This window comes from Durio zibethinus, chromosome 5 (genome assembly GCF_047325235.1).
Source record: "Durio zibethinus cultivar Kanyao isolate XHJ-2024 chromosome 5, ASM4732523v1, whole genome shotgun sequence".
Lineage (NCBI taxonomy): Eukaryota > Viridiplantae > Streptophyta > Magnoliopsida > Malvales > Malvaceae > Durio > Durio zibethinus.
Genome location: NC_143166.1, coordinates 33,972,888 through 33,994,071, shown reverse-complemented (window position 1 = coordinate 33,994,071; position 21,184 = coordinate 33,972,888). Strand labels below are relative to the sequence as shown.

Below are 21,184 nucleotides of genomic sequence, written 5' to 3'. Positions count from 1 at the left end.
GAGGGCAGGCAGGCGTTGTTGTCTCTTTTCAATATAAACATACCGGATTTAATTTGAAAATTTTAAAATATTATAAAATATTATAAATTATTAAAATTTGATATAAATGCGAATCAATTTTTATATTATTTAATTTGAATCAAATTAAATTTTATTATTTTGATTTATAGATTTTGAAAATTTATTTTTTTATTTTTATATATTATTTAAAATAAAATTTTAAAATATTTAAATAACTTTTAATACAAAATTATTATTTTTATTTTATAAAAATTTAAAATATATGTAAAATTTAATAAAAATTTATAATTTAATTAGGTTCAATTTTTTTTATTTTATCTTTGATTTAAAATTTAATTAAAACTTTATACATATATTTAATATTTAAATTTTATTCAAATCAAATCAAATTAAATATTATAATTTTGAATTTTTTTTATTTTTTTCCTCTTACATTTATTTTCAATTTTCTGTGATTGGCTGTGAAGTTAGGCAACGTGGTAATTGGAAGTAGAGGCAACCAAGACGGACAGCGCAGCATAAAGCCGCCCTTTACTTAACCGTCATAGGCACGTGAGCCGTTCAACCTTTTTATGACACAGCGTGAATCGCCATCGGAGCTGGCGTCATCTAAACGCGACTCTTTGAGCCCGTAAAATCGGTCCGTCTTTTAACAACCGCTCTTAAATGCACGTGACATCCTCTTCTATTATCCCACAATTTCCCGGAGCGTGCCTTTATATCACCTGAAAGGGCGTCTCCTTGGTTTCCAAGCACTTCTTATTTTAAATAGGAGCGTGATTCCACTTCCTTTTTCACGACGCGTGAAATTTCCATTTATCGACCATTCCAGTCCCCCAAGAAAACACCCATTAAGCGGATTTATTTCTACGCAACTCTTGCTCTTCGCGCCTATCACTCCCTGTCTTTTCAATACCTCGATTTCGTCGCCAATTCTCCCAATTTCGTCGCCAAACAAAACCCTCGATTTCTATCGTTCTCCCCCCAGTTTTATCCTTTTCTCCTTCATCTCAAATACTTGCTCTTCGTTTCCCCAATATTTCCCTGGTACGTCTGTCGTGTCGTGTTAACTTTTCTTTTCCCCGTCGAAGTTCCGTGAACTTTTGATTTTCTTCACAAGAGAAGAAAATAATATCGGAAATTTCATTTTTTTATTACTTCTAAGCTTGGAAGAGGCTTTTTCTTTTTCAATTTTTTTATAATGGAATTATTTTAGTCTTAAATACTTCCAAATCCCTGCTTGTTTCCCCTTTTATTTTAAAAATTAAATATTGAATTCGATAATTGTAGATCTTAGATGGATGAAGCCTAGAGTCCCATGTGGGTAAAGTCGTAGGTTCATGTTCTTTGATTATTTAATTAGTGTATTATTACGTGAATCTATTGCTAAAGCACGTCGTTTTGATTCTTTAAATCTATTATATAAATAAATCTGTTAACTTTGGATGTTTTGTTATCAGATGAGACTTGGTATCTCTGACTGACCCGTTCTATCGATCTAGATTTCCACAAATTTTTCAGACAGGTGAGGTTTTTTCAAGTTCATCCTTTTAAATTATGAATTGTCCCGTCATATCTGGGTTACCCATTGGTTGGTATTGTTCTTTTGAGATGTTCAATCTCAAGGATGATCTATTTCACTTGTATAATGGAATATGGATGATGAAACATGAATATGAATTGTACCAAAGGTTATCTTCTTGATGATGTTTTTGAGTGTGGTTATATGTTGGCTATGGTAGATGAACTAATTCACTTGTATAATGAAACATGGACGTGGATTTTATCAAGGATAATAGTACATGACTGGATTTTTGATGTGTTTATGGTTCATGAAGCTAAAATTTTTGTATTATTATATTGTTTTTTTTATGTATGTTAACTTGAATTTTCATGTCATTGGTGGATTGCTGACTAGCAATTTCGTTTTGATGGTATGGTGAGGACAGAGAGGTTTTGCTTGCTGGTGTTATGGTTTGGAAATGGGGATTTACTCCCCTTCCTGCCCCCTTCTGGATTTCCATTCTTAAATGCTAGAAATTGTATGTCTGTTTTATTGTGTCTCAATGAAGAGAAGTTCACAAACATTTCAATATTAGAAATGGGCATATCGTGTAATAGAGAAAAGGATAAGGCCATAATATAGCCAAAGATTTTGATAGATTTGGTCATAATCTGCTTTTAAACGGTATTGTGAGATTAGAAGGGGAGTTATTGTTTTATCTTCTGTGAGTCATTTAGAATAAAGTTCTTAGTAGTAACAGCTGTTTAATATTTTAGGTCTTCTGTTAATTATTACTTTCTGTGATCAATTTAGCGGCCTAAACAGTTAGTTGCAAGTAAGGCAGCTTTTTGATTTTGAACAAGATTGCTTACCAGCTTTGATGTTTCTTTAGATAGACTGTTTTATTGAGTTTGGACATGTGGAAGCCTTCTTTTATGCTTATTCCCCGTTTAGTTTTGGTAGAGATGGTGTGTTTGAGGGGAACAGAGCAAAGAAGAGAGAGAAGAAGAAAGAAATGTGCATCTCTATGTGTGAGAGACCACCTGCGTCTTCCTCAATAGTTGGAGTATCTCATTGTTCTTTAAAGAATTGCATGTATTTGTTTCAGATCTTGGACGGTTAGACTAGTTTTTAACAGTTGAGATTTGAAATTAGAACATTGCTGCTAGTCAATTTATAAGAGATGGGCCTTACCAGGAATATCTATGATCTCTTCAGAACTCCTTGGATATCCTTCTTAGATAAAATCTAGGATGCAAAAATAAAATTACTGAAGTATAGATAAACGGGGTTACTTTCTTTAGTCATGAAAACTATGGTTTAGATATTATTGTTTATAGGCCTAAAGTTACCATTAGCTTTAGAAATTTGAGAATAACACTGAGACTTGATCTGTTTTTACCATTGTATGTTGGACTTGAGATGTTTTTCTACCGTCTTAAGATTTTCTGATTTTGCAAAATTTTTTCAAGGTGTAGTTAGCAAATGGCGAAAGGTAGCAGAGGACGACGTAGAATTGCTTTCCGGCAATTTAGGCCAACCCCATACTCATTGACCTCTTGTCATCAAGGTATCTCTGGGGATTTGTACCCCACAAAATGTTCCAAAGCTTTGGATAAGAAAGATTGGGAAGATGTAACATGTTCTGTTTGCATGGAGTGCCCTCACAATGCTGTTCTTCTTCTCTGTTCATCTCATGACAAGGGCTGCCGTCCCTACATGTGTGGAACTAGCTTCCGATACTCGAACTGCCTTGACCAGTACAAGAAGTTCTACTCTAAAGTAGTCTCATCCAATCAAGAACCCTTGCATGGTTCCATTGATAATCCAGTTTTGGCGCCAGGCTCCAGTTGGCCTGTTGAGAAGTGTGATGCTACAGAACTTTCATGTCCACTTTGCAGGGGTCAGGTGAAAGGATGGACTGTAGTGGAACCTGCAAGGGAATATTTAAATGCTAAAAAGAGAAGCTGCATGCAGGATGACTGTACCTTTGTTGGGACTTTTAAAGAGCTAAGGAAACACATGAGAGCAGATCATCCATGTGCTCAGCCACGTGAAGTGGATCCTACTCTTGAACAGAAATGGAGAAGGCTTGAACGGGATCGGGAGCGGGAGGATGTGATAAGCACAATAAGGTCGACAATGCCAGGGGCAATGGTTTTTGGTGATTATGTAATCGAAGGAAATCATCATGGTTTTGAGACAGATGAAGAGGATGGTCTCAATGCAGATACTACAGAAAGGAATGGAGGTTTTGAAGTAGGCTTAGATGGTAATTTTGTGAACTTCTTTCTTCTGCTGCATGCATTTGGGCCATCAGGGACTGGTAGACGACCAAGGCAGCCTATGCATTCAGCAGATGAGAATGCTGTTGGTGTTCAGCACCCCTCTCCTGTTAGTTTATCTGATCAAGATGATGACAACTTTAGTAATGATGATGATAACGACGGTGGTAATATTGCTTTGGTTAGCCACCTGCGCCGGCATGGCAGAATTCTTTTGGGACGTTCAGGCAGAAGACGAAGGCGAAGGGAAGCCATTGGAGGTTAAATATAAGATCTAAGTGTTACCTACAAAGGAGGGAAAACGGGAAGGTTACATATCTCCACAGTGTTAGGCAAAAATTAGTTTAAACACATAAAAGATTCAGACTTATGAATTTGCACTGATTTACTTCTCATTCATTTTAGGGGTCATATCATGAGGTCGGATGGGAAAGTGATTTGGTGGAAAAGATGGTTGTTTTCCTTTGTTGTTGTGTAATTATTTGGATGTTTCCATAATTCCTTTTCCTTTCCTTCTGTTATTTGAATTCTTCCCCTCTGTAAACATGTATGTTCTTCAGTTAATTTCTGTTAAAATGAAAAGAAGAAATTGGTCTGTTCCTTGTCGTATTTGTTACCTATTTGGCACCAAATTTAAAATTTGGAGAAATAAGATTAAATTAATGGCAAATTTTTTAAATTAGAAAATCATTTTTCTAAACCAAATTATTTTTTATTCCATTTCCCCCTTCGTTTGGAAATATTGAGTTTTCACTTTCTCGGGTACGAGAAAGTTCTAGGTTGATAATTTGTATGTAAAATATTTATAATTCGTGTATTATAAATATATTTTACATGAAAATTATACGTTATATTAATATAAAAATGTAAATTTATCTAATTCATATAATTTTTATTAAAATTTTAAATTGTGATAATGTCACTTTTTTTTTTAATTATTTTGTGTTGTATTATGGTATAGTATTTTATATTATTAGATAGGGTTTTAGAAAATCTTTTCATTTTTCATTTTCTTTTCCACCAAACAAAATTAAAATTTAATTGAAAATATTTCTTTCTTTTCTTTCCCGATACCAATCTTCCCAAGGAAGTTTCGCGGCCGATGGCCCTTTAGAATACACCAAATCCGCGCATTATAATGATTTTGAAGTCAACCCGGCCCGACCCGACATAAAATTCAAATGCCGTGATGGTGTCAACGTTATTTTTTTTTTTCTGTTTTTCATTTTCTTCTCCTGTTTCAGCGAATCAGCAAACTGGAAATTAAAAAAAAAAAAGAAAGAACACAAATATTGCACTTCTTATATTATTCTTTGTTTGTCTTGTATAAAAGAAAAACTTGCTTCCCTTCTTCTGCACGGCGCATTTCTAAAGCATTTTCCTCTCTCTCTCTCACTCTCGTTCTCTCCAGAAGTTCACACCGAAAGACTAAGTCGTTTCAGAAATTTCCTTAACGCCAAAAAAACAGAAAGACAGCCGTTTATTTGTCTACTAGTTTCTTCCTTCTGGTTTCTGATAGTTTTTGATTCACTGCGCCGCACACTACGTGAGATTTGAGGACGCCGAAGCGTCAGGAGTCGTGCGATTGAGGTTTTCTTGGTGATTTTGACGGTTAACGATTGAAAATTCTTATCATAATCTGAGAATTTGTTTCGTTTTACTCTGTTACAGTACTGTTGATAGTAGAAAAAGAGGAACCTAGGTTTTTGAGAAGGTTTGTTGAAGGGATGATATAAGAAAATTTAGATTTCGGTTTTTCTGGTTATTTACCATAATTGGTCTGGGATCTTCTTTGATAGTTGTCCCGTTTTGTTCTTTCTTGCTGAAGGGGTAGAACTATCATTTCAGATATGAGGGTCTTGGTCTTCCTAGTTTGTTCTTGAATTTTGAACAACCCTATAAGCAGCCCTTTTATTGAAATGTAAAGAAAAACAAACAGCAATACCACAAGTCCTTTTAATTGCAAAAGGCGCTTATTTACGTAATTGGCTTTTTTTAGATGAATTTTTGGAAGCTCTTCAGGTAGATTTTATTAGTCAGCGATACCATAATTCAAGTTTCTTTGAATTGATTGATTAATTGGTTGATTTTTGACTGAAGTTTGGTGACAAGTATATATTGTATAAAAGGAACAGAAAGCAAAACCCTAACTACAGTGTACAGAACAGTTTTTGAAGAATTTTGGAATTGGGAAATTTTGGATTATAGGAGGGAGCTACTTTGAGGTTTCATGTTAAGTAAGCTATTTGATAAGTGATAATGAATTTAAGGAACAGAACAAATTTTGGGAATATTGAGAAGTCTATAACTGGAAAAAGAAAAACAAAGTTGGGAGATTCTGTCTTTCTTTATGATCATGTTTAGCGAGAGTTATGGAAAGAAGTGAGCCTTCATTGATACCAGGATGGTTGAAGAGTGGTGGAAGTATTGCGGGAAGTGGCAATTCAAATCACCTTTTGACTTCATCTTCACACTCAGGTAATTCAGTTTATATCTTCGTGTGGGTTATTTCTGTCTTGCATTTCGTCCTTGTCAATCTGTGTCGGTTGGTATCTTCTGGAGGGATTTAATAATAGCATTTGAAGGATGCATATAGTGCAAAAAGTGTTACATTATATTACTCATTTTCCAAAATGCATATAGTATCTTCATTTTACTGGGTAAAAGAGAACAATATCATAGAACTTTGTAAGACTTTTTTTTTTTTTTCTAATTTATTGTTAGAGGTATGTCTCTAGATCTAATTTTTCAATCTATTTGCCTGCAACTAATTTTCCTAGTTTCTGATAGCTGTTTTGACAGTTTACAAATTTTGAAATTTATCACTCATTAAGCGAATTGAATGTAAGTGCCTATATTCTAATCTTTTTTTTTTAATTTTTGTTTTAGACAATCATTCTGCATCAAGGCACGGAAATAAGTTGTCTGTTGGCAGTGATCATGATATAAGTCGGACACCCGTTTTAGATAGGACCACTTCTGCTTATTTTAGAAGGAGTTCTAGTAGCAACAGTTCTACCCACTCACGGTCTTATAGCAATTTTGCCAAAGGCCACCGAGAGAGGGATTGGAAAAAAGATATTAATGGTTACCATGATAGGGAGAAGGCTGTTCTCAGTGACCATAGGAACCGAAACTGTTCCAATTCTCTGGATAGCTTGCTGCCAAGCATGTTTGAGAAGGATATCTTACGGCATTCACAGTCTATGATAACTGGCAAGTGCAGTGACACATGGCCTAGGAAAGCGACAAATGATTCAAGTGCCAACAACAAAAGCAATCACAGCAATGGTAATGGTTTGCTTAGCGAACTTAGCCCTGATATTGGTAATCAGTCTGCATTTGAACGTGATTTTCCTGTGCTTGGTGCTGAGGAAAGACAAGTTGGGTCAGAAATAGGAAGGGTTTCATCTCCTGGCTTGGGTACTGCTGTGCAGAGCTTGCCAGTGGGTACCTCAGCTGTTACTGGCAGTGATGGCTGGACATCAGCTCTAGCAGACATGCCGTTGGGTTTTGGAAGCAGTGGCACTGGTGTTGCAGTTGCTTCACAAAATGTTTCTGCAGGCTCAGCTTCTATCACACCAACTACAATGATAGGCCTTAATATGGCTGAAACATTGGCCCAGGGGCCTTCTCGTGCTCGTACACCTCCCTTGGTAACGTAAAAAATTCTTCCTTTCTTAAACTGTATTTGTTAGAAACTATGTAAATGCTGATATTATCCATTGTGTTTCTTGATGTAGTTAAATGTTGGAACTCAAAGGCTAGAGGAGCTGGCTATCAAACAGTCAAGACAACTAATTCCCCTGGTGACAACATCAACACCTAAAACTCTGGTGAGCTGTTGTTCGGCTTCTCTATGAATATGTTTTTCTTGTTAAGATACTATTTTCATTTTGGGGGTATATGCTGTTCTTATACTTTATATTTTGGGGAATATTGTTTGTTTTGTTGAAGTTTTCATTTAGATCCACATGGTATGTTTACATTTTTAGGTTAGTAGGCCATATAATTGCAGGCTAAGTGTTATATACTGGTTAATGATTGTTCAGCTATGAAGTCCTAAGGTTAGCAAAATGTATCTTTGTTGTTTTTTAGGTTAGCAAGTTTTTTGGTACTTCAGTTTCAGAGCTTAAATTTTGAATTGAGCATGTTATATGATTCTCCATTCTTCTTTTTTTTTTTTTTTTTTGTGTGTGTTTGTGTGTGTGTAGGCATTAACAGGTAAAAAGTATATGATGTTTAGAAGACATGCAATGCTAATACTAGTTCCCTTCGCCATTGAGTCTTGCCTTTACTTGAAATCTATAATCAATATATGTTTTACCCTGCCCATATATGCCTATATATGTATATAAAGACTTATGTCTGATACAGTAACTTAAATACATACACATGAACATGCATCTATCGGCTCTACGTGTTTTGATTTTGTTGAGTGTCTGTGCCCATACCATCTATTAACAAATCATGATTTAGCAAGTATATCTGGTGAATGGAATGTTTGTATCTTTCTGTCTCTGTCTCGTCTTGTCTTATCTGAAGTCTTAAGAATTTGGGAAGCAAAGGTTACAATTCTTGTTACTTAACACATTGAGCATTGTTCTGGCGTTTTAGTTCAGGTTGTATAGAATTTCTTAAGTATGATTTTTTTTATGAAATTCTTAAATGTGATCTTAGGTGCAAATCTCACTAAGAGAGATTCCCTACTGGCATTACATATCTCTTTTCATTACTAGATCATTTGAGAATGTTTTGTTTTGCTTTGAAGTGTCAGCACTGTCAAGTTTCTAACGCAACTAGGAGAAATGTGTGCTCTGGAAGTACTTTCTTGTTTATCTATGCATAAAAGTGTTACTGCAAAAGTTTTAAAAGTAATTGACCTAAATAACCCTATCAATATTTTATTAAATTAAAAAATTATCACTTCAGTGGTTATCACTTCTTGTTGTGGCATGCTTGTGGCAGCAGAGGTGGCATGGCTTCAAGCATTATATTGTAAATTTATTTATTACTGATTAGAGATTGGGTGGCTAGAAAGGGGATGAGGAAAAAAAAAGAAGAAATTTGGTTGATACTGTTTGTTTATCCCTTTTGTTTCCCTACAACTCTATGATATTAAGGTTAGCTTACCTTTTTGCCATCATAGTTAGAATCACTGGTGACTGGGCTTATCATGTAATTCCTAAGTTGATCGAAATTGATGGCTAATGGATAGAGATCTTATTCTAGTTTCCTTTACAAAACTAGATTATGAAATCAAACCTGATTTCATGCACTGCTCAAAATTTTTGCATATTGGATTTGTACTTTGATCAGATTTTTAAGGTCACTTTTTCTTTTGCTTCTTGTTTTTGCCTATAGGTGGTCAGTCCTTCAGAGAAATCAAAACCTAAAGCTGGGCTGCAGCTGCAACCCTCACTCTCTCTTAATTACACGCGTGGTGGAACATCAAGATCTGACAGTCTAAAAGTTTCTACTGAGAGCAGGCTTCAGATACTCAAACCATCACGAGAATCGACTGGGTTCTCTTTAACCACAAAGGATAATTTGAGTCCTACTAATGGAAGCAGCAAATTAGTGAATAGCCCACTAAGTGTTACTTCATCAGCTGCTGCATCAGCTCCCTTTATGAGCTCAGGCAACAGCCCCAGGTTTGCCACTGCTGATCGTAATCAGACTCTTTTCCAGATGACCACTGAGAAGAGACCAACAGCTCAAGCCCAGAGTAGGAATGATTTCTTCAAACTTCTAAAGAAGAAATCTACAACAAAATTCGCTTCCTCTATCCCTGATTCCGGCCCTGCTGTGTCAGCATCTGTCTCAGACAAGTCTGATGAACTTGGCACAGAAGATTCCGGCACTTCTGTTACTCCGAAGGATGGGGGAGTTCCACCATCAGAAATCTCAATTGCTGACTTGCCAACCGACAATAGGAGTGAAATAACCCACAATGGAGATGCTTATGCTGGGTCTCAGCATTGTTCCAGCAACAGAGACAGGCATTCAAGCCCTGATGTGTTTCTTTATCCTGATGAGAAAGAGGCTGCATTTTTACGTTCCCTTGGTTGGGAAGAGAATGCTGGAGATGATGAAGGTCTTACAGAGGAGGAGATTAGTACCTTTTTCGAGGAGGTAACTACTTCTCCATAGTCTATCTTTTTTATGCAATTAGCTTCTGCTATTCCTTGCTTAATCATTGTGAAATATCTTGTAGTGCATCTACTAAAAGGTTGTTACACGTTTTATTGTGCAGTACATGAAACTGAAACCATCTGCAGAACTATCACAACGAATGCAGTCAATTGGTCTATTATACTCTCATAATGGGACTCATGGTGGTGCCTCATCTGGATTGAGCTTAATGGATTCCAATGGAGAAGCATTGACTCGTCAAAAATTTTAATTCACTCGGGAAAGTTTGAATGGATTGCTGATGTGGCTACTCTTTTTCCCCCTTTTGTTTCCTGTTTTTTAACATAGGATTTTCTGAGATATAGAGAAGAGGGTAGGATTTTCTGGTTTTCTTTATCATCTCTGGGTTTTTAACTTGTGGCTGAGGGGCAAAACTCAACAATTAGCTTATGGTTAAAGAGGAAAGAAAAAATAATTCTGTATGCTTGTTGGGAATCCTTTCTTTTTCTTGGTTTTGACTTAAGATGCCATGTCCATATTTAAGGGAATAAAACCGTTGTTCTTTCACAGAAAGGCAATCAGAGGATAGAAATTGTTTCAGTTGGGTATGATCATCAGTCATTTGTTCAATGTTTTGTTGCTTTGGTAATTTTGTCAAGTAAAAGAGTTTTCATAGCCAGCATGATGCACAGAAGTTGAACTTCGAGGATAATAATAATATTGTTATTATTGAAAAAAACAGTGTCTGGTCAACTTATAATGTGGAATTTTTTTGTTCGTCATTTATCACCACTTTCAAGAACTGATCGGTTCTCGATTACCTAAATTTGTAAAATAAATACATTAATTTGACATTAATATCATGAAATATATCTCTATCTATCTATAGAAGATGGACCAAATTGCTTAGCTATCGTTCTTTATCAAATGCAAATTTTATAAGAATAAAAAATGGTTAACACAAGGCAAAACCAGTAGTTTGGTTAACATTTCACTTTTATATGAAGAAGAAAATTCCTGAAGATCCAATCCAATTAAAGTCATTACCTTTGCAATTGGATGGTTGGCATACATATATATCCGCCAACCTAATAAGTCAAAGTTTCAAATAAATACACTGATTTTATTTTAAATACATATATATATATGATATATTGTTAGTTAAATTTTTTAATTTCATAAATACCTGTCTTATTTTTTTAATTAATTTGTTTTTTTTAAAATATATTTTTAAAATATGTATTATCTTATTAATTTCACTTATAAAATTAAAAAATTTCAATATTAATATATTTTGAACAAAATTACATGAAATTTTTTGATAAAATTTGTGAAATTCCTAAGATTTTTGAAAAAAATTATTTAATAAAAATTTTTAATAAAAAATTCTAATCAATAGATTAAAAAATTTTAATATAAAGATTAGTGATATGTAAACATATTATTTATAATTCAAATTTGATAGATACTTATTCAATAATAAAAATTTTATCAATATTTTTATTAAAAATATTTATATAAAAACATATATAAAAATTTATTAAAATTTAAAATTTTACAAGATCTTTTTAATGTATTAATTTTTAATGTATTAATTTAATTATTTTTAATAAAAAAATTCCACGAATTTCTAAAAAATTCGTCGTATAATTGATAATTTATTATTTTGAGTAAATTAAAAATTAAAATCACATCAAATCAAATCAGGGAGAAATTAAAAAAATAATTAAATTTAAAAAATATTTCCAAAGGCTGCAAACACAAGTCTTCCATCGACACTGGTCCCATGCATTCATCTCGACTCCACGAAATAGCAACATCTGCATTTTTTTTTTTTTAAAAAGTCATATCCTCCTCCCAAAGTTTATCATCATCATTCATCAACCATAGTAAACGCCAAATACGCGGAATTACTAAATTCTATTCAAATTACAAAAGCCTTGACCTTGATCAGTTGGATAAATTAGTTTCAGTGGGAATCTTCTGAAGCCTCATGCGTGGTATATTATAAAATTAAAAATTAAAAAAAAAGTTTTGCATGATAAATTAATTAAATTCAATATCCAATTATGGTTAATTTTAGGTCAATGGCTGAGACGAATTATATATATTTGGGGAGAGAATCCATCCTATTATAAATTATATTATTTGTATATTTCATGTATTATAGTTTAACGTGTCATATGTTATAATATTTCTTTCCTTTTCATGCATCATCCATCAGTTATACCTATACGATCAAGTTTACTTGTGAAATACGAGATTCCAATTTAATAATAAAATGGTATTTGAAAAGCTAGAAAACATCTTCCTAAATTGTCACCTTCTTTATATTAAAAAAATAATTTTATAAAAAATTTATTTGAGTTTTGAAAAAAATAAAATAATACAGCCTTCAATAAAAATAAATATATATATATATGATAGTCTTTGGTTCAGCTTAGCTATTAATTATTCCCATTAAACTATGTGAGAAAGTTTAATTAAGAAAGGGAGAAAGAAAAAAGAATATTAAAATACAGATTAATATATTGTATTTTTTGAGTTGGGAGAATATGCATGGATTTTTAAAATAAAATTGGCTGCGAAGCATGGATCAAGGAAAGGTATATCTGATCCCTAGGAGAAGGCTCTCTCTATTGATGTGGGATTTCGTAAGGGCTCACATTCCATTGGGGGGAGAAGATGATGTCAGTACCCATTCTTTTGTGCATTAAATTATTATAATTATATTCTTTCTTATTCAATAAGAAATACAAGTTGCAGCAGATTGATTATTTCTTCTACTGCACATTTTGGGTGCCCCTAATTTTACTTTTCAAAGTGAAACTTTGCTTCATTAATTATCCCAGAAAAAATTGCTGTTTTATATAATATGGAAATTAAAAAAAAAATAGAAGGGCATTAATTTGTTGTAAAATAGTGTCATATATATTTACACATTTTTTTTACAAAAAAAATTATAATTTGAGTATAAAATTCATATTACAAGTTTAGAAATTTAAATTTTAAAACTTTTCAATGTCACATTTTAAAAATAATTTTATAAATTAATTGAATTAATTCTTTGATATATATTTACATTTAATTTCATTGAAAACTTTTCTTAAAAAATGTGAGAAGAAAGTTATTGAAATCATGGTTTGATGTAGTAATGGGATTTCAAAAATTGTTGCATGAACATTTAGTAGTTGAGAATGGTCTGATTAACTATAATTATGTAAAGAAGTTGGGCATATTGTTTAATTAAATTAGGCTAAGTACTTCCAAAAGCTACATTTCTATTGATATCATAAGGTTGAAATTAAAGTGGTGATTTTTTTTTTTTGGAAGATCAAAGCCCTAATCTAAAACATGTGTCATTTTTTTAGTTATTAAGAGCAATAAAAAAGCAACAAAATCCATTATTATATCTATAGAAAGATCAGTGACTAAGTGGGGCAGCTTGTCTTTCTATAAAGATGAAAAGGGTCCAAAACAATGAAACATATGGGGTGGTCAATTTGTGTATTGTATTATATAAAATATTTGATAATTCATGTAATCGTGTCATATTTTATATAAAATTTATGTTTTATAATTTATATAGATATAAAAATATGAAATATATATTTTTTATTTTGTTAAATTTATTTATGATTTTTATTAAAATTTTAAATTATATTCTTTTTATATTTTTTATTTATATTATTTTTATATCGTTTTTAAAATTATTAAGTTTAATCATAATGCCAAGTCTATAATTTTATTTTTTATATTAAAAATTATCGAAATTTAAATTTTGGTCTTTAAATCAAATGAAATTGTCAATTTTTTTTCCTTATCATTTATTGTTGATAAGTCTGAAATAATTAAACATGGCATTTGATTATTTATAGTGTTTAATTAAATGAGGTTAATTAAGGAACCAATTAAAGTCAAAGCTTGGATGCGTCCCAGTGTATCTAAAATATGTACAGGAGACGAGGGAATTGACTTTGGTGTCTCAAAAGCAGCATTTTACAGAGAGAGAAAAAAGAGCAGACTGCAAAATTAATCAATCTTCAAAAAATAATAATAATGGGAAGAGATCGAGAAAGGGTAATGGAGATTGATCTGTCCCTGAAAATAAATGCTATAGAAGAAGAGAAAGAGGATATGGATGAAGCAAAGGATTGTAAGATGCAATCAGAGGGTGATAATCAAGAAGAGAAAGCTACAGATTTGCAAGAGGAGACAGCAATGGATGCCACAGGGGAAGTAGAAGATGGTGCACCATTGGAATTGTCCTTGCAAGGAAACGGCAAGACAGAAGACGTACTACTAACTCATTTTCTCTCTTTTTGTACGATTTTTATTTTTACATATGTGTGTGCGCGTGTACGCGCATACCTTAAAAAACACTTAGAAAATATTGTATATGTGAAACTTATGCATGTTAGTGTAACCTTTGCCTGCTTATTATGATAATTTAGCTAATAAAGTCTTGATTTTATGTTGCTAGTTGTCTGTCCTACAAATGGAGATGAATCGCATGAAAGAAGAGAATCAAGTGTTAAGGAAAGTGGTGGAGAAAACCCTGAAGGATTACTATGATCTTCAAATGAAGTTTGCTGTTCTTCAGCAAAACAACAAAAAGAAGGTAGTAATAAATATTAATTCTTTTTCATTTTATTTAAATTTAGTTCCATTTTCAATTTTCACCCACTATTAATCTTGACTTTGTGAATTTGTTTGATTTTAGGACCATCAAATCTTTCTCTCCCTCAATGGAAATGACAACTCAAGTCAAAAACAGCAGGCAATTCAAAGAAACTTAAATGACAATAGTCAGAAACATGGGTCGTCGCCATTACAAGATGATAATGATGAAGAGAATGAACTAGGGTTGTCATTAAGCCTAGAAATCGGTTCCATTCAACGAGAAATTAGAGAAGAAGATCATAAGGAAGAGCACAAAGAAGAAAGTCAAGAAACCCCAAATGTTGTATCAGTGCAAAACAAGCTTCAGCAAAGACACTTATCTGCAATCACTAGCCATGCTGTTTCCCCACTCAACAGGAAAACTAGGGTTTCTGTTAGAGCAAGATGTCAAACAGCAACGGTAAGTTGAATTAGCAAAATCAGTCTTCAACTTTCAATTTGCTCAACGCTTGGAAATCAGTTCCAAGTTAAATATTGGTTGCTTCCATGGCTGCAGATGGATGATGGGTGCCAATGGAGGAAATATGGTCAGAAAATTGCTAAAGGAAATCCTTGCCCACGAGCCTACTATCGTTGTACAGCAGCTCCAGGATGTCCAGTCAGGAAACAAGTACAATCTCGTAGGCCGTAGCCAATAATTAATTTTTCTTTCAATTTATACAGCTTATTTAATACTATTTATAGGATTTAAATTTGATCTCTTGTGATTTAGGTTCAAAGATGCCACGACGACATGTCGATTCTGATTACAACTTATGAAGGAACTCACAATCATCCACTCCCCGTCGGTGCAACAGCCATGGCTTCAACAGCCTCAGCAGCAGCAGCTTCCTTTATGTTACTTGATTCAAGCAACCCTCTCTCAAATGGTATCCCAAACTTCAGTCAAGCTAACCAAAACCCTCATCTGATCATAAACTCATCAGCTTCTCATCACCATCCATCAAACATTAGGAACATAAACCTTAGCGACCCTTCAAAAGGAATCGTTCTTGACCTCACAAACAACAATCATTTCGACCATCAACTGCCAACAGCTAGCTCTTCTTCCCACTATTCATCATCATCAGCCCATCTCCAAGTTTTTCCCTGGATGCCAAGCAGATTAAACTATCACAATGCTGCATTTGGCACCAGCTCCAGGACAAACGATCAGAGAGAATGGAAATCCGAAGAGAAGTCATTAGGTGAAAATATAACAGCCATTGCTTCAGATCCTAATAAATTTAGGGTTGCAGTTGCCGCTGCTATTACATCTCTAATAAAAAAAGAAACCCAAAAAACTCATCCTTTTCCCATTGGCTCTTCGTTGGTTGTTAGGCAGGGTGAGAGTGGGAGCCCACTCAGCATTCACCATAGAAGTTAGTAAAGATCACTATTTGAGCAATAATTTGTTTACACTTTGAAGACAGATCAAAGGTTATATACAAAGGTTATGTACTTTTATTTATCTTGTCTGGATTTTGGTTCTTCACTTCGCTAATAATTAAGACTCAACATCAATACTGGCTTGATCTAATGTTAGAATATTAAAATTTTAATTTTAATAATCAGAATTTAAATTTTGATAATTTTAAAAATAAAAAAATAGGACTTCTATTGAAATATTTTCATTCTTTTTTTTTTTTTTACTGTAATTCATGTAATTTAAATATATGATCAATAAATATAATTATTCTGAAATTATATATGAACATCAACAATAATGATTTTTTTTTTGAAACAACAATAATAATTATTGATCTAAACCTCTTTGAAATCGATTATTCAAAAAAAATTCCCTTTAAAATTAATCATATAAAATTTTACTTGTTTCATATGTAAGTGACATTTATATCAAGTATGAACTATATATGCAGTGATTATAATTACGAAGAAAACTAATTATATGCAAGAAAAATAATTTTCCCTTTACTTTGAGCTTAATATAAAGATTAAAAAAAAAAGAAATATTATTGATAATTTTCAAAACATCAATTAATAATGTGTAGTCTATCAATAATTAATCATTAACTCATTGATTTTAAACATCAAAATATGTTCTAAATATTTCTATTTACGTTAAAATTTGAAGCATAGTTGAATTAAAGGCATGTATAGACACTGAAATATATGGCTATTAGTCTATTACTGAGAAAGAGATACACATGAAGCTATACAATTGATCATGGTGACAAAGAAACTTGATTGAACCCATAATTTAAGATATTATGTATTAATTATAATTTTTTTCTTTAAATATTATCTTATCACTTAACAATTAACAACTTAATATTTATCTTTTATATGTGTATAAAAAAAATTTATCATTTTTTTCCAAAAAAAACAAAATAATGGGCTGTGATTTGGATGGGTTGGGATTTTATGGGCTTTAATTGGGCTTTGTCTTTTTTTTTTTCTTACAAAACCTCTCTTCCGAACAGAAGCCCCAACAGTCGAAGTGTCGAACTTTGCCATTAATGTACGCTAATGGGAAGTACCGCCGTTGAGAAGACAGCAGAGGAGCTCCACCGAGAGATCGATGAGCTCCATCGCCAACAACGGTAGGTTTCTCTTTCCTTCTCTTTCTTTATTTCTTTTGCATACGACTCTACGTATACGATTACGTATACTGTAAGATTCAGTTTTCTTTTTTTTTTTTTTTTGTTTTATACAGATTATGGAGAGGCTGAGGGATCCTCGAGGGCTCCGAAGGGGAGGATTTTGAGGCATTCGTCATCGTAACTTCGCCTCCAATGGTGCTTGTCATCGAAGCTTTCTTCGACCGGTATGCCATTATTTCTATGTAAATTAATTATCTTTTATTTTGCTTAGCTATGTTTCGGGTTTAGGGTTTAGGGTTTTTTCAATGGGTTAATTTTTGTTGGTTATAGGCGGATAGGACTGATGTAGAAGACCAACCTCCGGCTAAGAGGCGATTGTCGTCAGCTGTTGTCAAGGTAAACCTTTTCTTGCTGGATTTTCATTAATAGTAACTACTGAGTAAGAGTGGGACTGAGTTAATTAGCTTCTGAAACTTTCAATTGTGACTTTCTTGATTGGGAGTGAAGGTGGAAGATGGAGAGATTATTGATGATGCTGAAGTGGCAAAGGACGTTAGCGACACGGCTGTGGAGGGATCTGCTGCAGTTAATGAGAGTGACGGAAAACTATTGACTCTGCGGCAAACTGGGTGGTCTAGAAGGGACGGAAATCAAAGACCGGTGAAGAAGGTTCCTTTGCACTCTAATTTTGAATTTTATTTAGCTTTGGCATTTTTCAGGTCTATGGATTCTGAAACTTTTCATTGGGTTTTTTTTTTTTTTGTTAGGATGCTGAAGCTCCTATTGCTGATCATGTTCCAAGGATTTTACCGAAGGAGGAGGATCCAAACTTGATTAATAGAAATAAAAGAATGTTGGGGCGACTTTTAGGGACTTTAGAGGTATTTACTAACTAGTTGGCACATTAGATGCCTGATATGACAGGTTGATCTTTTATTTTTAATTCTTTTAAGAAAACTGTTTGATGCGCTTAGAAACCCCCACCAGTCCCGCTAAAATAATGTTAGATAAGCATTGAAATTCCTACTCAAGATTGAGATCAAACTGCCCAAACTTGTTAAGTAACGCAAGTGTTGTTTGTCTTACTCTAGAAATGGCTTTTCCAGACACTGTAAGTTGCAAAGTTTCTCAATAGTTGGGATGTAGTGCTCCTTTACATAGATTTTGATTTCAATTGTAGCCTCCATGTCCTGTTTTGAGATGGTTTTGTATAAATGGATTCTTCACAGAACTTGGAAAATTGATCATTTTAAAAAGCCCCAAGCATTAATTATTTGGGTGTTCAAGTTCTAAAGTCCCCTTATTTTCCCCTGAAAGGGGCATTCCTTGTATTTAATGCTAGTGTTAACTTTTGTTATCTGTAACCTTCTGTATATTTGTAATAATATCATTTTGTTTGCAGAAATTCAGGAAAGAAGGTATGCAACTGTCAGGGACAGAGGCATATATTCGGAGGTCAAACTCATTGCAAAGAGTATGTGTTATTTCATACCGTATGTCTAGTTTCAGCTTTAAATCAAGTAACTTGTATTGTTGGTTTCTTATATGAGCTTGCAGTTCTTGGGGAGTTTGACACAGATCATTAATTGGCTGGAAAGAACATTGGCTGATTTTGTTTTCATGAAACTCCAAATTTTCTGTCTACAATATAAGCTAATAATACTGATTGTTTGGGATTTACTATAATAAAGTTTTTGCTGGTCACTAAATATTTGGATCTCTTCATAGGCTGAGCCAAGAGCACGTGAAGAAAGTGAAAAACTGAGGCAACAGGAACATGAACAAATTGCAGAAAAGAGGAGGAGAGATCTGGTTTGTCATTGATTGTATGTTGCTGTTAGTTAACATTGAAATATGTTTAATATAGAAGGAAGCAAATGGTTCTTATTGTCTTTGTTGTGTTTCCCCTCTGTATTTCAGACTCTTAGGGCTCGTGTGGCTGCCAAGGCAGAAGAAAAGAAGCTGGAGTTGTTGTTTCTTCAATGGAGTGAGCACTACAAAAAGCTTAGCAATTTTATAAGGTATATCTGTTATCAGTTTTTGTATGCTATAGTGTTAGAAACTTCTGGGCATAAAATCTTTGCAGTTTCATCATCCTCTTTGACATTGAAGGGCTCTAGTATGAACACCTTTCTCTTTTACCAATCTGTTGCAGGTTATTTTAAACTTTGGTCCAAAAGTGCCCATATTCACAATTTTATTGAGACAAAGATAAGTTTCTGTTCATTTTCATAAAAGTGTTGAAGCATCTGAAGACCCGATTTTTCCTTCTTTATGTGATTTAGGTCTACTTCAACAATTCTTTTTCTTTTTTTTTTTTTTAATTTTCTACTCATTTGATTGCATTTGGAATGCTTTTCAGGACTAAAACAGAGCCTCCAATATATTATTTGCCAATTAAACCATTGGATGAAGATGCAACAATATTCGAGCAGCAAAAAGAACAAGTAAGTTCTCATCTACCTTTCTTGAGTCTCATTGATAAAAGTGGAAATATTTTATTAGAAAAACCAACTTTGTTCCCTAGCTTCTTCTGAGAAGCTACAGTATGTGAAAAAGTTGACATCTTTTTCTTTGGCTTTTCAACTGTCTTGTAGAAGCCATATTACTTTTCAAATTTTTGGTCTTTTAGAGTGGCAGGGATAGTGTGTATCGGCGCTGTGCTACAATAAATGCACTCTGTTTCCAAAAGAGTTCCCTGCAAAACCAATTGTACGAGGAAGATGGGCAGTTGTTTTTCATCCTTGTCATTGGAAATGTCAGCAATCATCTTCCAGACATCACTTCGCCCCGTTTGTGTTTCCTCTTCAAGGAAGAAACATTTATGGACCAAGTTCTCTTTGAAATAGTTGAATTGGAATTTGAAATTAGCATTCAACAAGTTGTAGAAGTTGGGGGGCAAGTAGAAGACTTTTAATTGAAAAAGGGATTGTCTAATAGGAATTTTCTACTAATATGCTAATATTCATGATATATATAAGTTCATTTGCTTAACAGGAGTTTTTAGAATGGAAGACAGCTAGGAGAGAGGAGCGGTCTGAATATCAGAAACAGATTGGAGAAGTGTATGTTGCCAATGTTGAAAGGGAGTTGGAGAGATGGCAAAATGTAAGGAAAGCTAGGAAAGCAAACAGTGACATGAACCTGCAAGAAACAATGGACAAAGAATTGGATAGCCATAATCTTGAGCATGGTCCAAAGAAGAGAAAGATACCTGGTGGAAACAATGAGGATGAAGATGATGTGGAAGATATCAACGTTGTGGAGGATGATATGATGGATGATGTGCTAGATGTTGATGATAATGGTAGGAGGGGAGATGAGGCAGCCAAACACGAGCCCAACAGCACCAGTCCACCCCCTGGTAATGTTGATCAGCAATGAATGTAACGAATTTCATAGGCCAAATCTTGGTTATCACCATTCTATATTTGGAAAATGTCTAATAAGAATCGAAGTTAGAGGTTTATAACGAATTTCTTAGGCTCAACTCGGATAGAGTTTTATTTGTTTATTTATTTATTTGTGAAGGTTAAATGTGGTTCAATTGTGCAGAAGCACCCATATAAGATTTCAGAGTGATGGGAATGGCGAATGGTCCTGACCAAAAAAATTGTCAAACATCAATCTGAGGCTGCCTTTTGAAAGTGCCGCTGCTGGGCTGGCTGCCATGAATCCTTGCATGCATACATGAACATGAACTGTGCATGCCATGTTCTCCACTTCTTGTTTCCTTTTTCACCCTTTTCTTAATAGTAATTTTGAATTTAAAGGAAAAGAAAAAGGCATTTATAATTATATATATATGTATATATATGAATTGAGCCTTGCTTTCCAATCTGTTTTCTTAAGCAAAAGCAAAATTCAATAATATATTGATGGGAAATTACTCCGAGGATATCTATTCTGAACTAGTTGTTTCCATCATGTATAACATTTAAGAAAATCCATAATTTTTAGTATTTGTTTTTGGGGTACATCGGTGGGTCCAGTGGCCCAGTTTTGTATGTCCA

General features: G+C 33.6%; 4 protein-coding genes and 1 non-coding gene across 13 annotated transcripts; all 5 read left to right on the top strand.

Moving 5' to 3' along the window:
- The first annotated feature begins 910 nt into the window (after nt 1-910).
- Nucleotides 911-4,409, top strand: LOC111281946 (uncharacterized). Of its 9 annotated transcripts, none has more exons than XM_022869770.2 (3): nt 911-1,068; nt 1,482-1,546; nt 3,004-4,409. In XM_022869770.2, the coding sequence occupies exon 3, from the start codon at nt 3,011-3,013 to the stop codon at nt 4,073-4,075; it is 1,065 nt and encodes a 354-aa protein (XP_022725505.1). In that variant the 5' UTR covers nt 911-1,068; nt 1,482-1,546; nt 3,004-3,010; the 3' UTR covers nt 4,076-4,409. The 9 variants fall into 9 exon arrangements, with proteins under 9 accessions (XP_022725505.1, XP_022725506.1, XP_022725512.1 ...); XM_022869771.2 differs by having other exon boundaries at nt 2,998-4,409; XM_022869777.2 differs by having other exon boundaries at nt 911-1,345; nt 2,998-4,409.
- A 758-nt stretch (nt 4,410-5,167) lies between these two features.
- LOC111282018 (uncharacterized) lies at nt 5,168-10,545 on the top strand. Its single transcript, XM_022869893.2, has 5 exons — nt 5,168-6,288; nt 6,700-7,466; nt 7,554-7,646; nt 9,175-9,945; nt 10,067-10,545. The coding sequence occupies exons 1-5, from the start codon at nt 6,183-6,185 to the stop codon at nt 10,214-10,216; spliced, it is 1,887 nt and encodes a 628-aa protein (XP_022725628.2). The 5' UTR covers nt 5,168-6,182; the 3' UTR covers nt 10,217-10,545.
- A 3,416-nt stretch (nt 10,546-13,961) lies between these two features.
- Nucleotides 13,962-16,006, top strand: LOC111281716 (putative WRKY transcription factor 9). Its single transcript, XM_022869363.2, has 5 exons — nt 13,962-14,241; nt 14,429-14,566; nt 14,669-15,028; nt 15,125-15,238; nt 15,341-16,006. The coding sequence occupies exons 1-5, from the start codon at nt 14,005-14,007 to the stop codon at nt 15,992-15,994; spliced, it is 1,503 nt and encodes a 500-aa protein (XP_022725098.2). The 5' UTR covers nt 13,962-14,004; the 3' UTR covers nt 15,995-16,006.
- A 1,052-nt stretch (nt 16,007-17,058) lies between these two features.
- Nucleotides 17,059-20,647, top strand: LOC111281715 (uncharacterized). The gene is made up of 10 exons (XM_089761321.1): nt 17,059-17,175; nt 17,285-17,395; nt 17,502-17,567; nt 17,679-17,840; nt 17,939-18,052; nt 18,574-18,645; nt 18,900-18,983; nt 19,092-19,192; nt 19,534-19,618; nt 20,169-20,647. The coding sequence occupies exons 5-10, from the start codon at nt 18,023-18,025 to the stop codon at nt 20,553-20,555; spliced, it is 759 nt and encodes a 252-aa protein (XP_089617447.1). The 5' UTR covers nt 17,059-17,175; nt 17,285-17,395; nt 17,502-17,567; nt 17,679-17,840; nt 17,939-18,022; the 3' UTR covers nt 20,556-20,647.
- On the top strand, nt 19,805-19,954 carry LOC149518945 (small nucleolar RNA snoR135). The gene has a single exon (XR_016342532.1). It is a non-coding gene; the product is annotated as a small nucleolar RNA snoR135 (small nucleolar RNA).
- Nucleotides 20,648-21,184: the final 537 nt, after the last annotated feature.

Bases quoted from the DNA above. Each gene is read 5' to 3' on its own strand.
- LOC111281946 (XM_022869770.2), top strand. From the start codon at position 3,011: ATGGCGAAAGGTAGCAGAGGACGACGTAGAATTGCTTTCCGGCAATTT.
- LOC111282018 (XM_022869893.2), top strand. From the start codon at position 6,183: ATGGAAAGAAGTGAGCCTTCATTGATACCAGGATGGTTGAAGAGTGGT. The intron at 7,647-9,174 runs GTGAGCTGTTGT...TTTTGCCTATAG, and splicing joins CATCAACACCTAAAACTCTG to GTGGTCAGTCCTTCAGAGAA. The intron at 9,946-10,066 runs GTAACTACTTCT...TTTATTGTGCAG, and splicing joins TTAGTACCTTTTTCGAGGAG to TACATGAAACTGAAACCATC.
- LOC111281716 (XM_022869363.2), top strand. From the start codon at position 14,005: ATGGGAAGAGATCGAGAAAGGGTAATGGAGATTGATCTGTCCCTGAAA. The intron at 14,242-14,428 runs GTACTACTAACT...TTATGTTGCTAG, and splicing joins GAAACGGCAAGACAGAAGAC to TTGTCTGTCCTACAAATGGA. The intron at 15,029-15,124 runs GTAAGTTGAATT...CCATGGCTGCAG, and splicing joins CAAGATGTCAAACAGCAACG to ATGGATGATGGGTGCCAATG.
- LOC111281715 (XM_089761321.1), top strand. From the start codon at position 18,023: ATGTTGGGGCGACTTTTAGGGACTTTAGAG. The intron at 18,053-18,573 runs GTATTTACTAAC...TTTTGTTTGCAG, and splicing joins GACTTTTAGGGACTTTAGAG to AAATTCAGGAAAGAAGGTAT. The intron at 19,619-20,168 runs GTAAGTTCTCAT...TTTGCTTAACAG, and splicing joins TCGAGCAGCAAAAAGAACAA to GAGTTTTTAGAATGGAAGAC.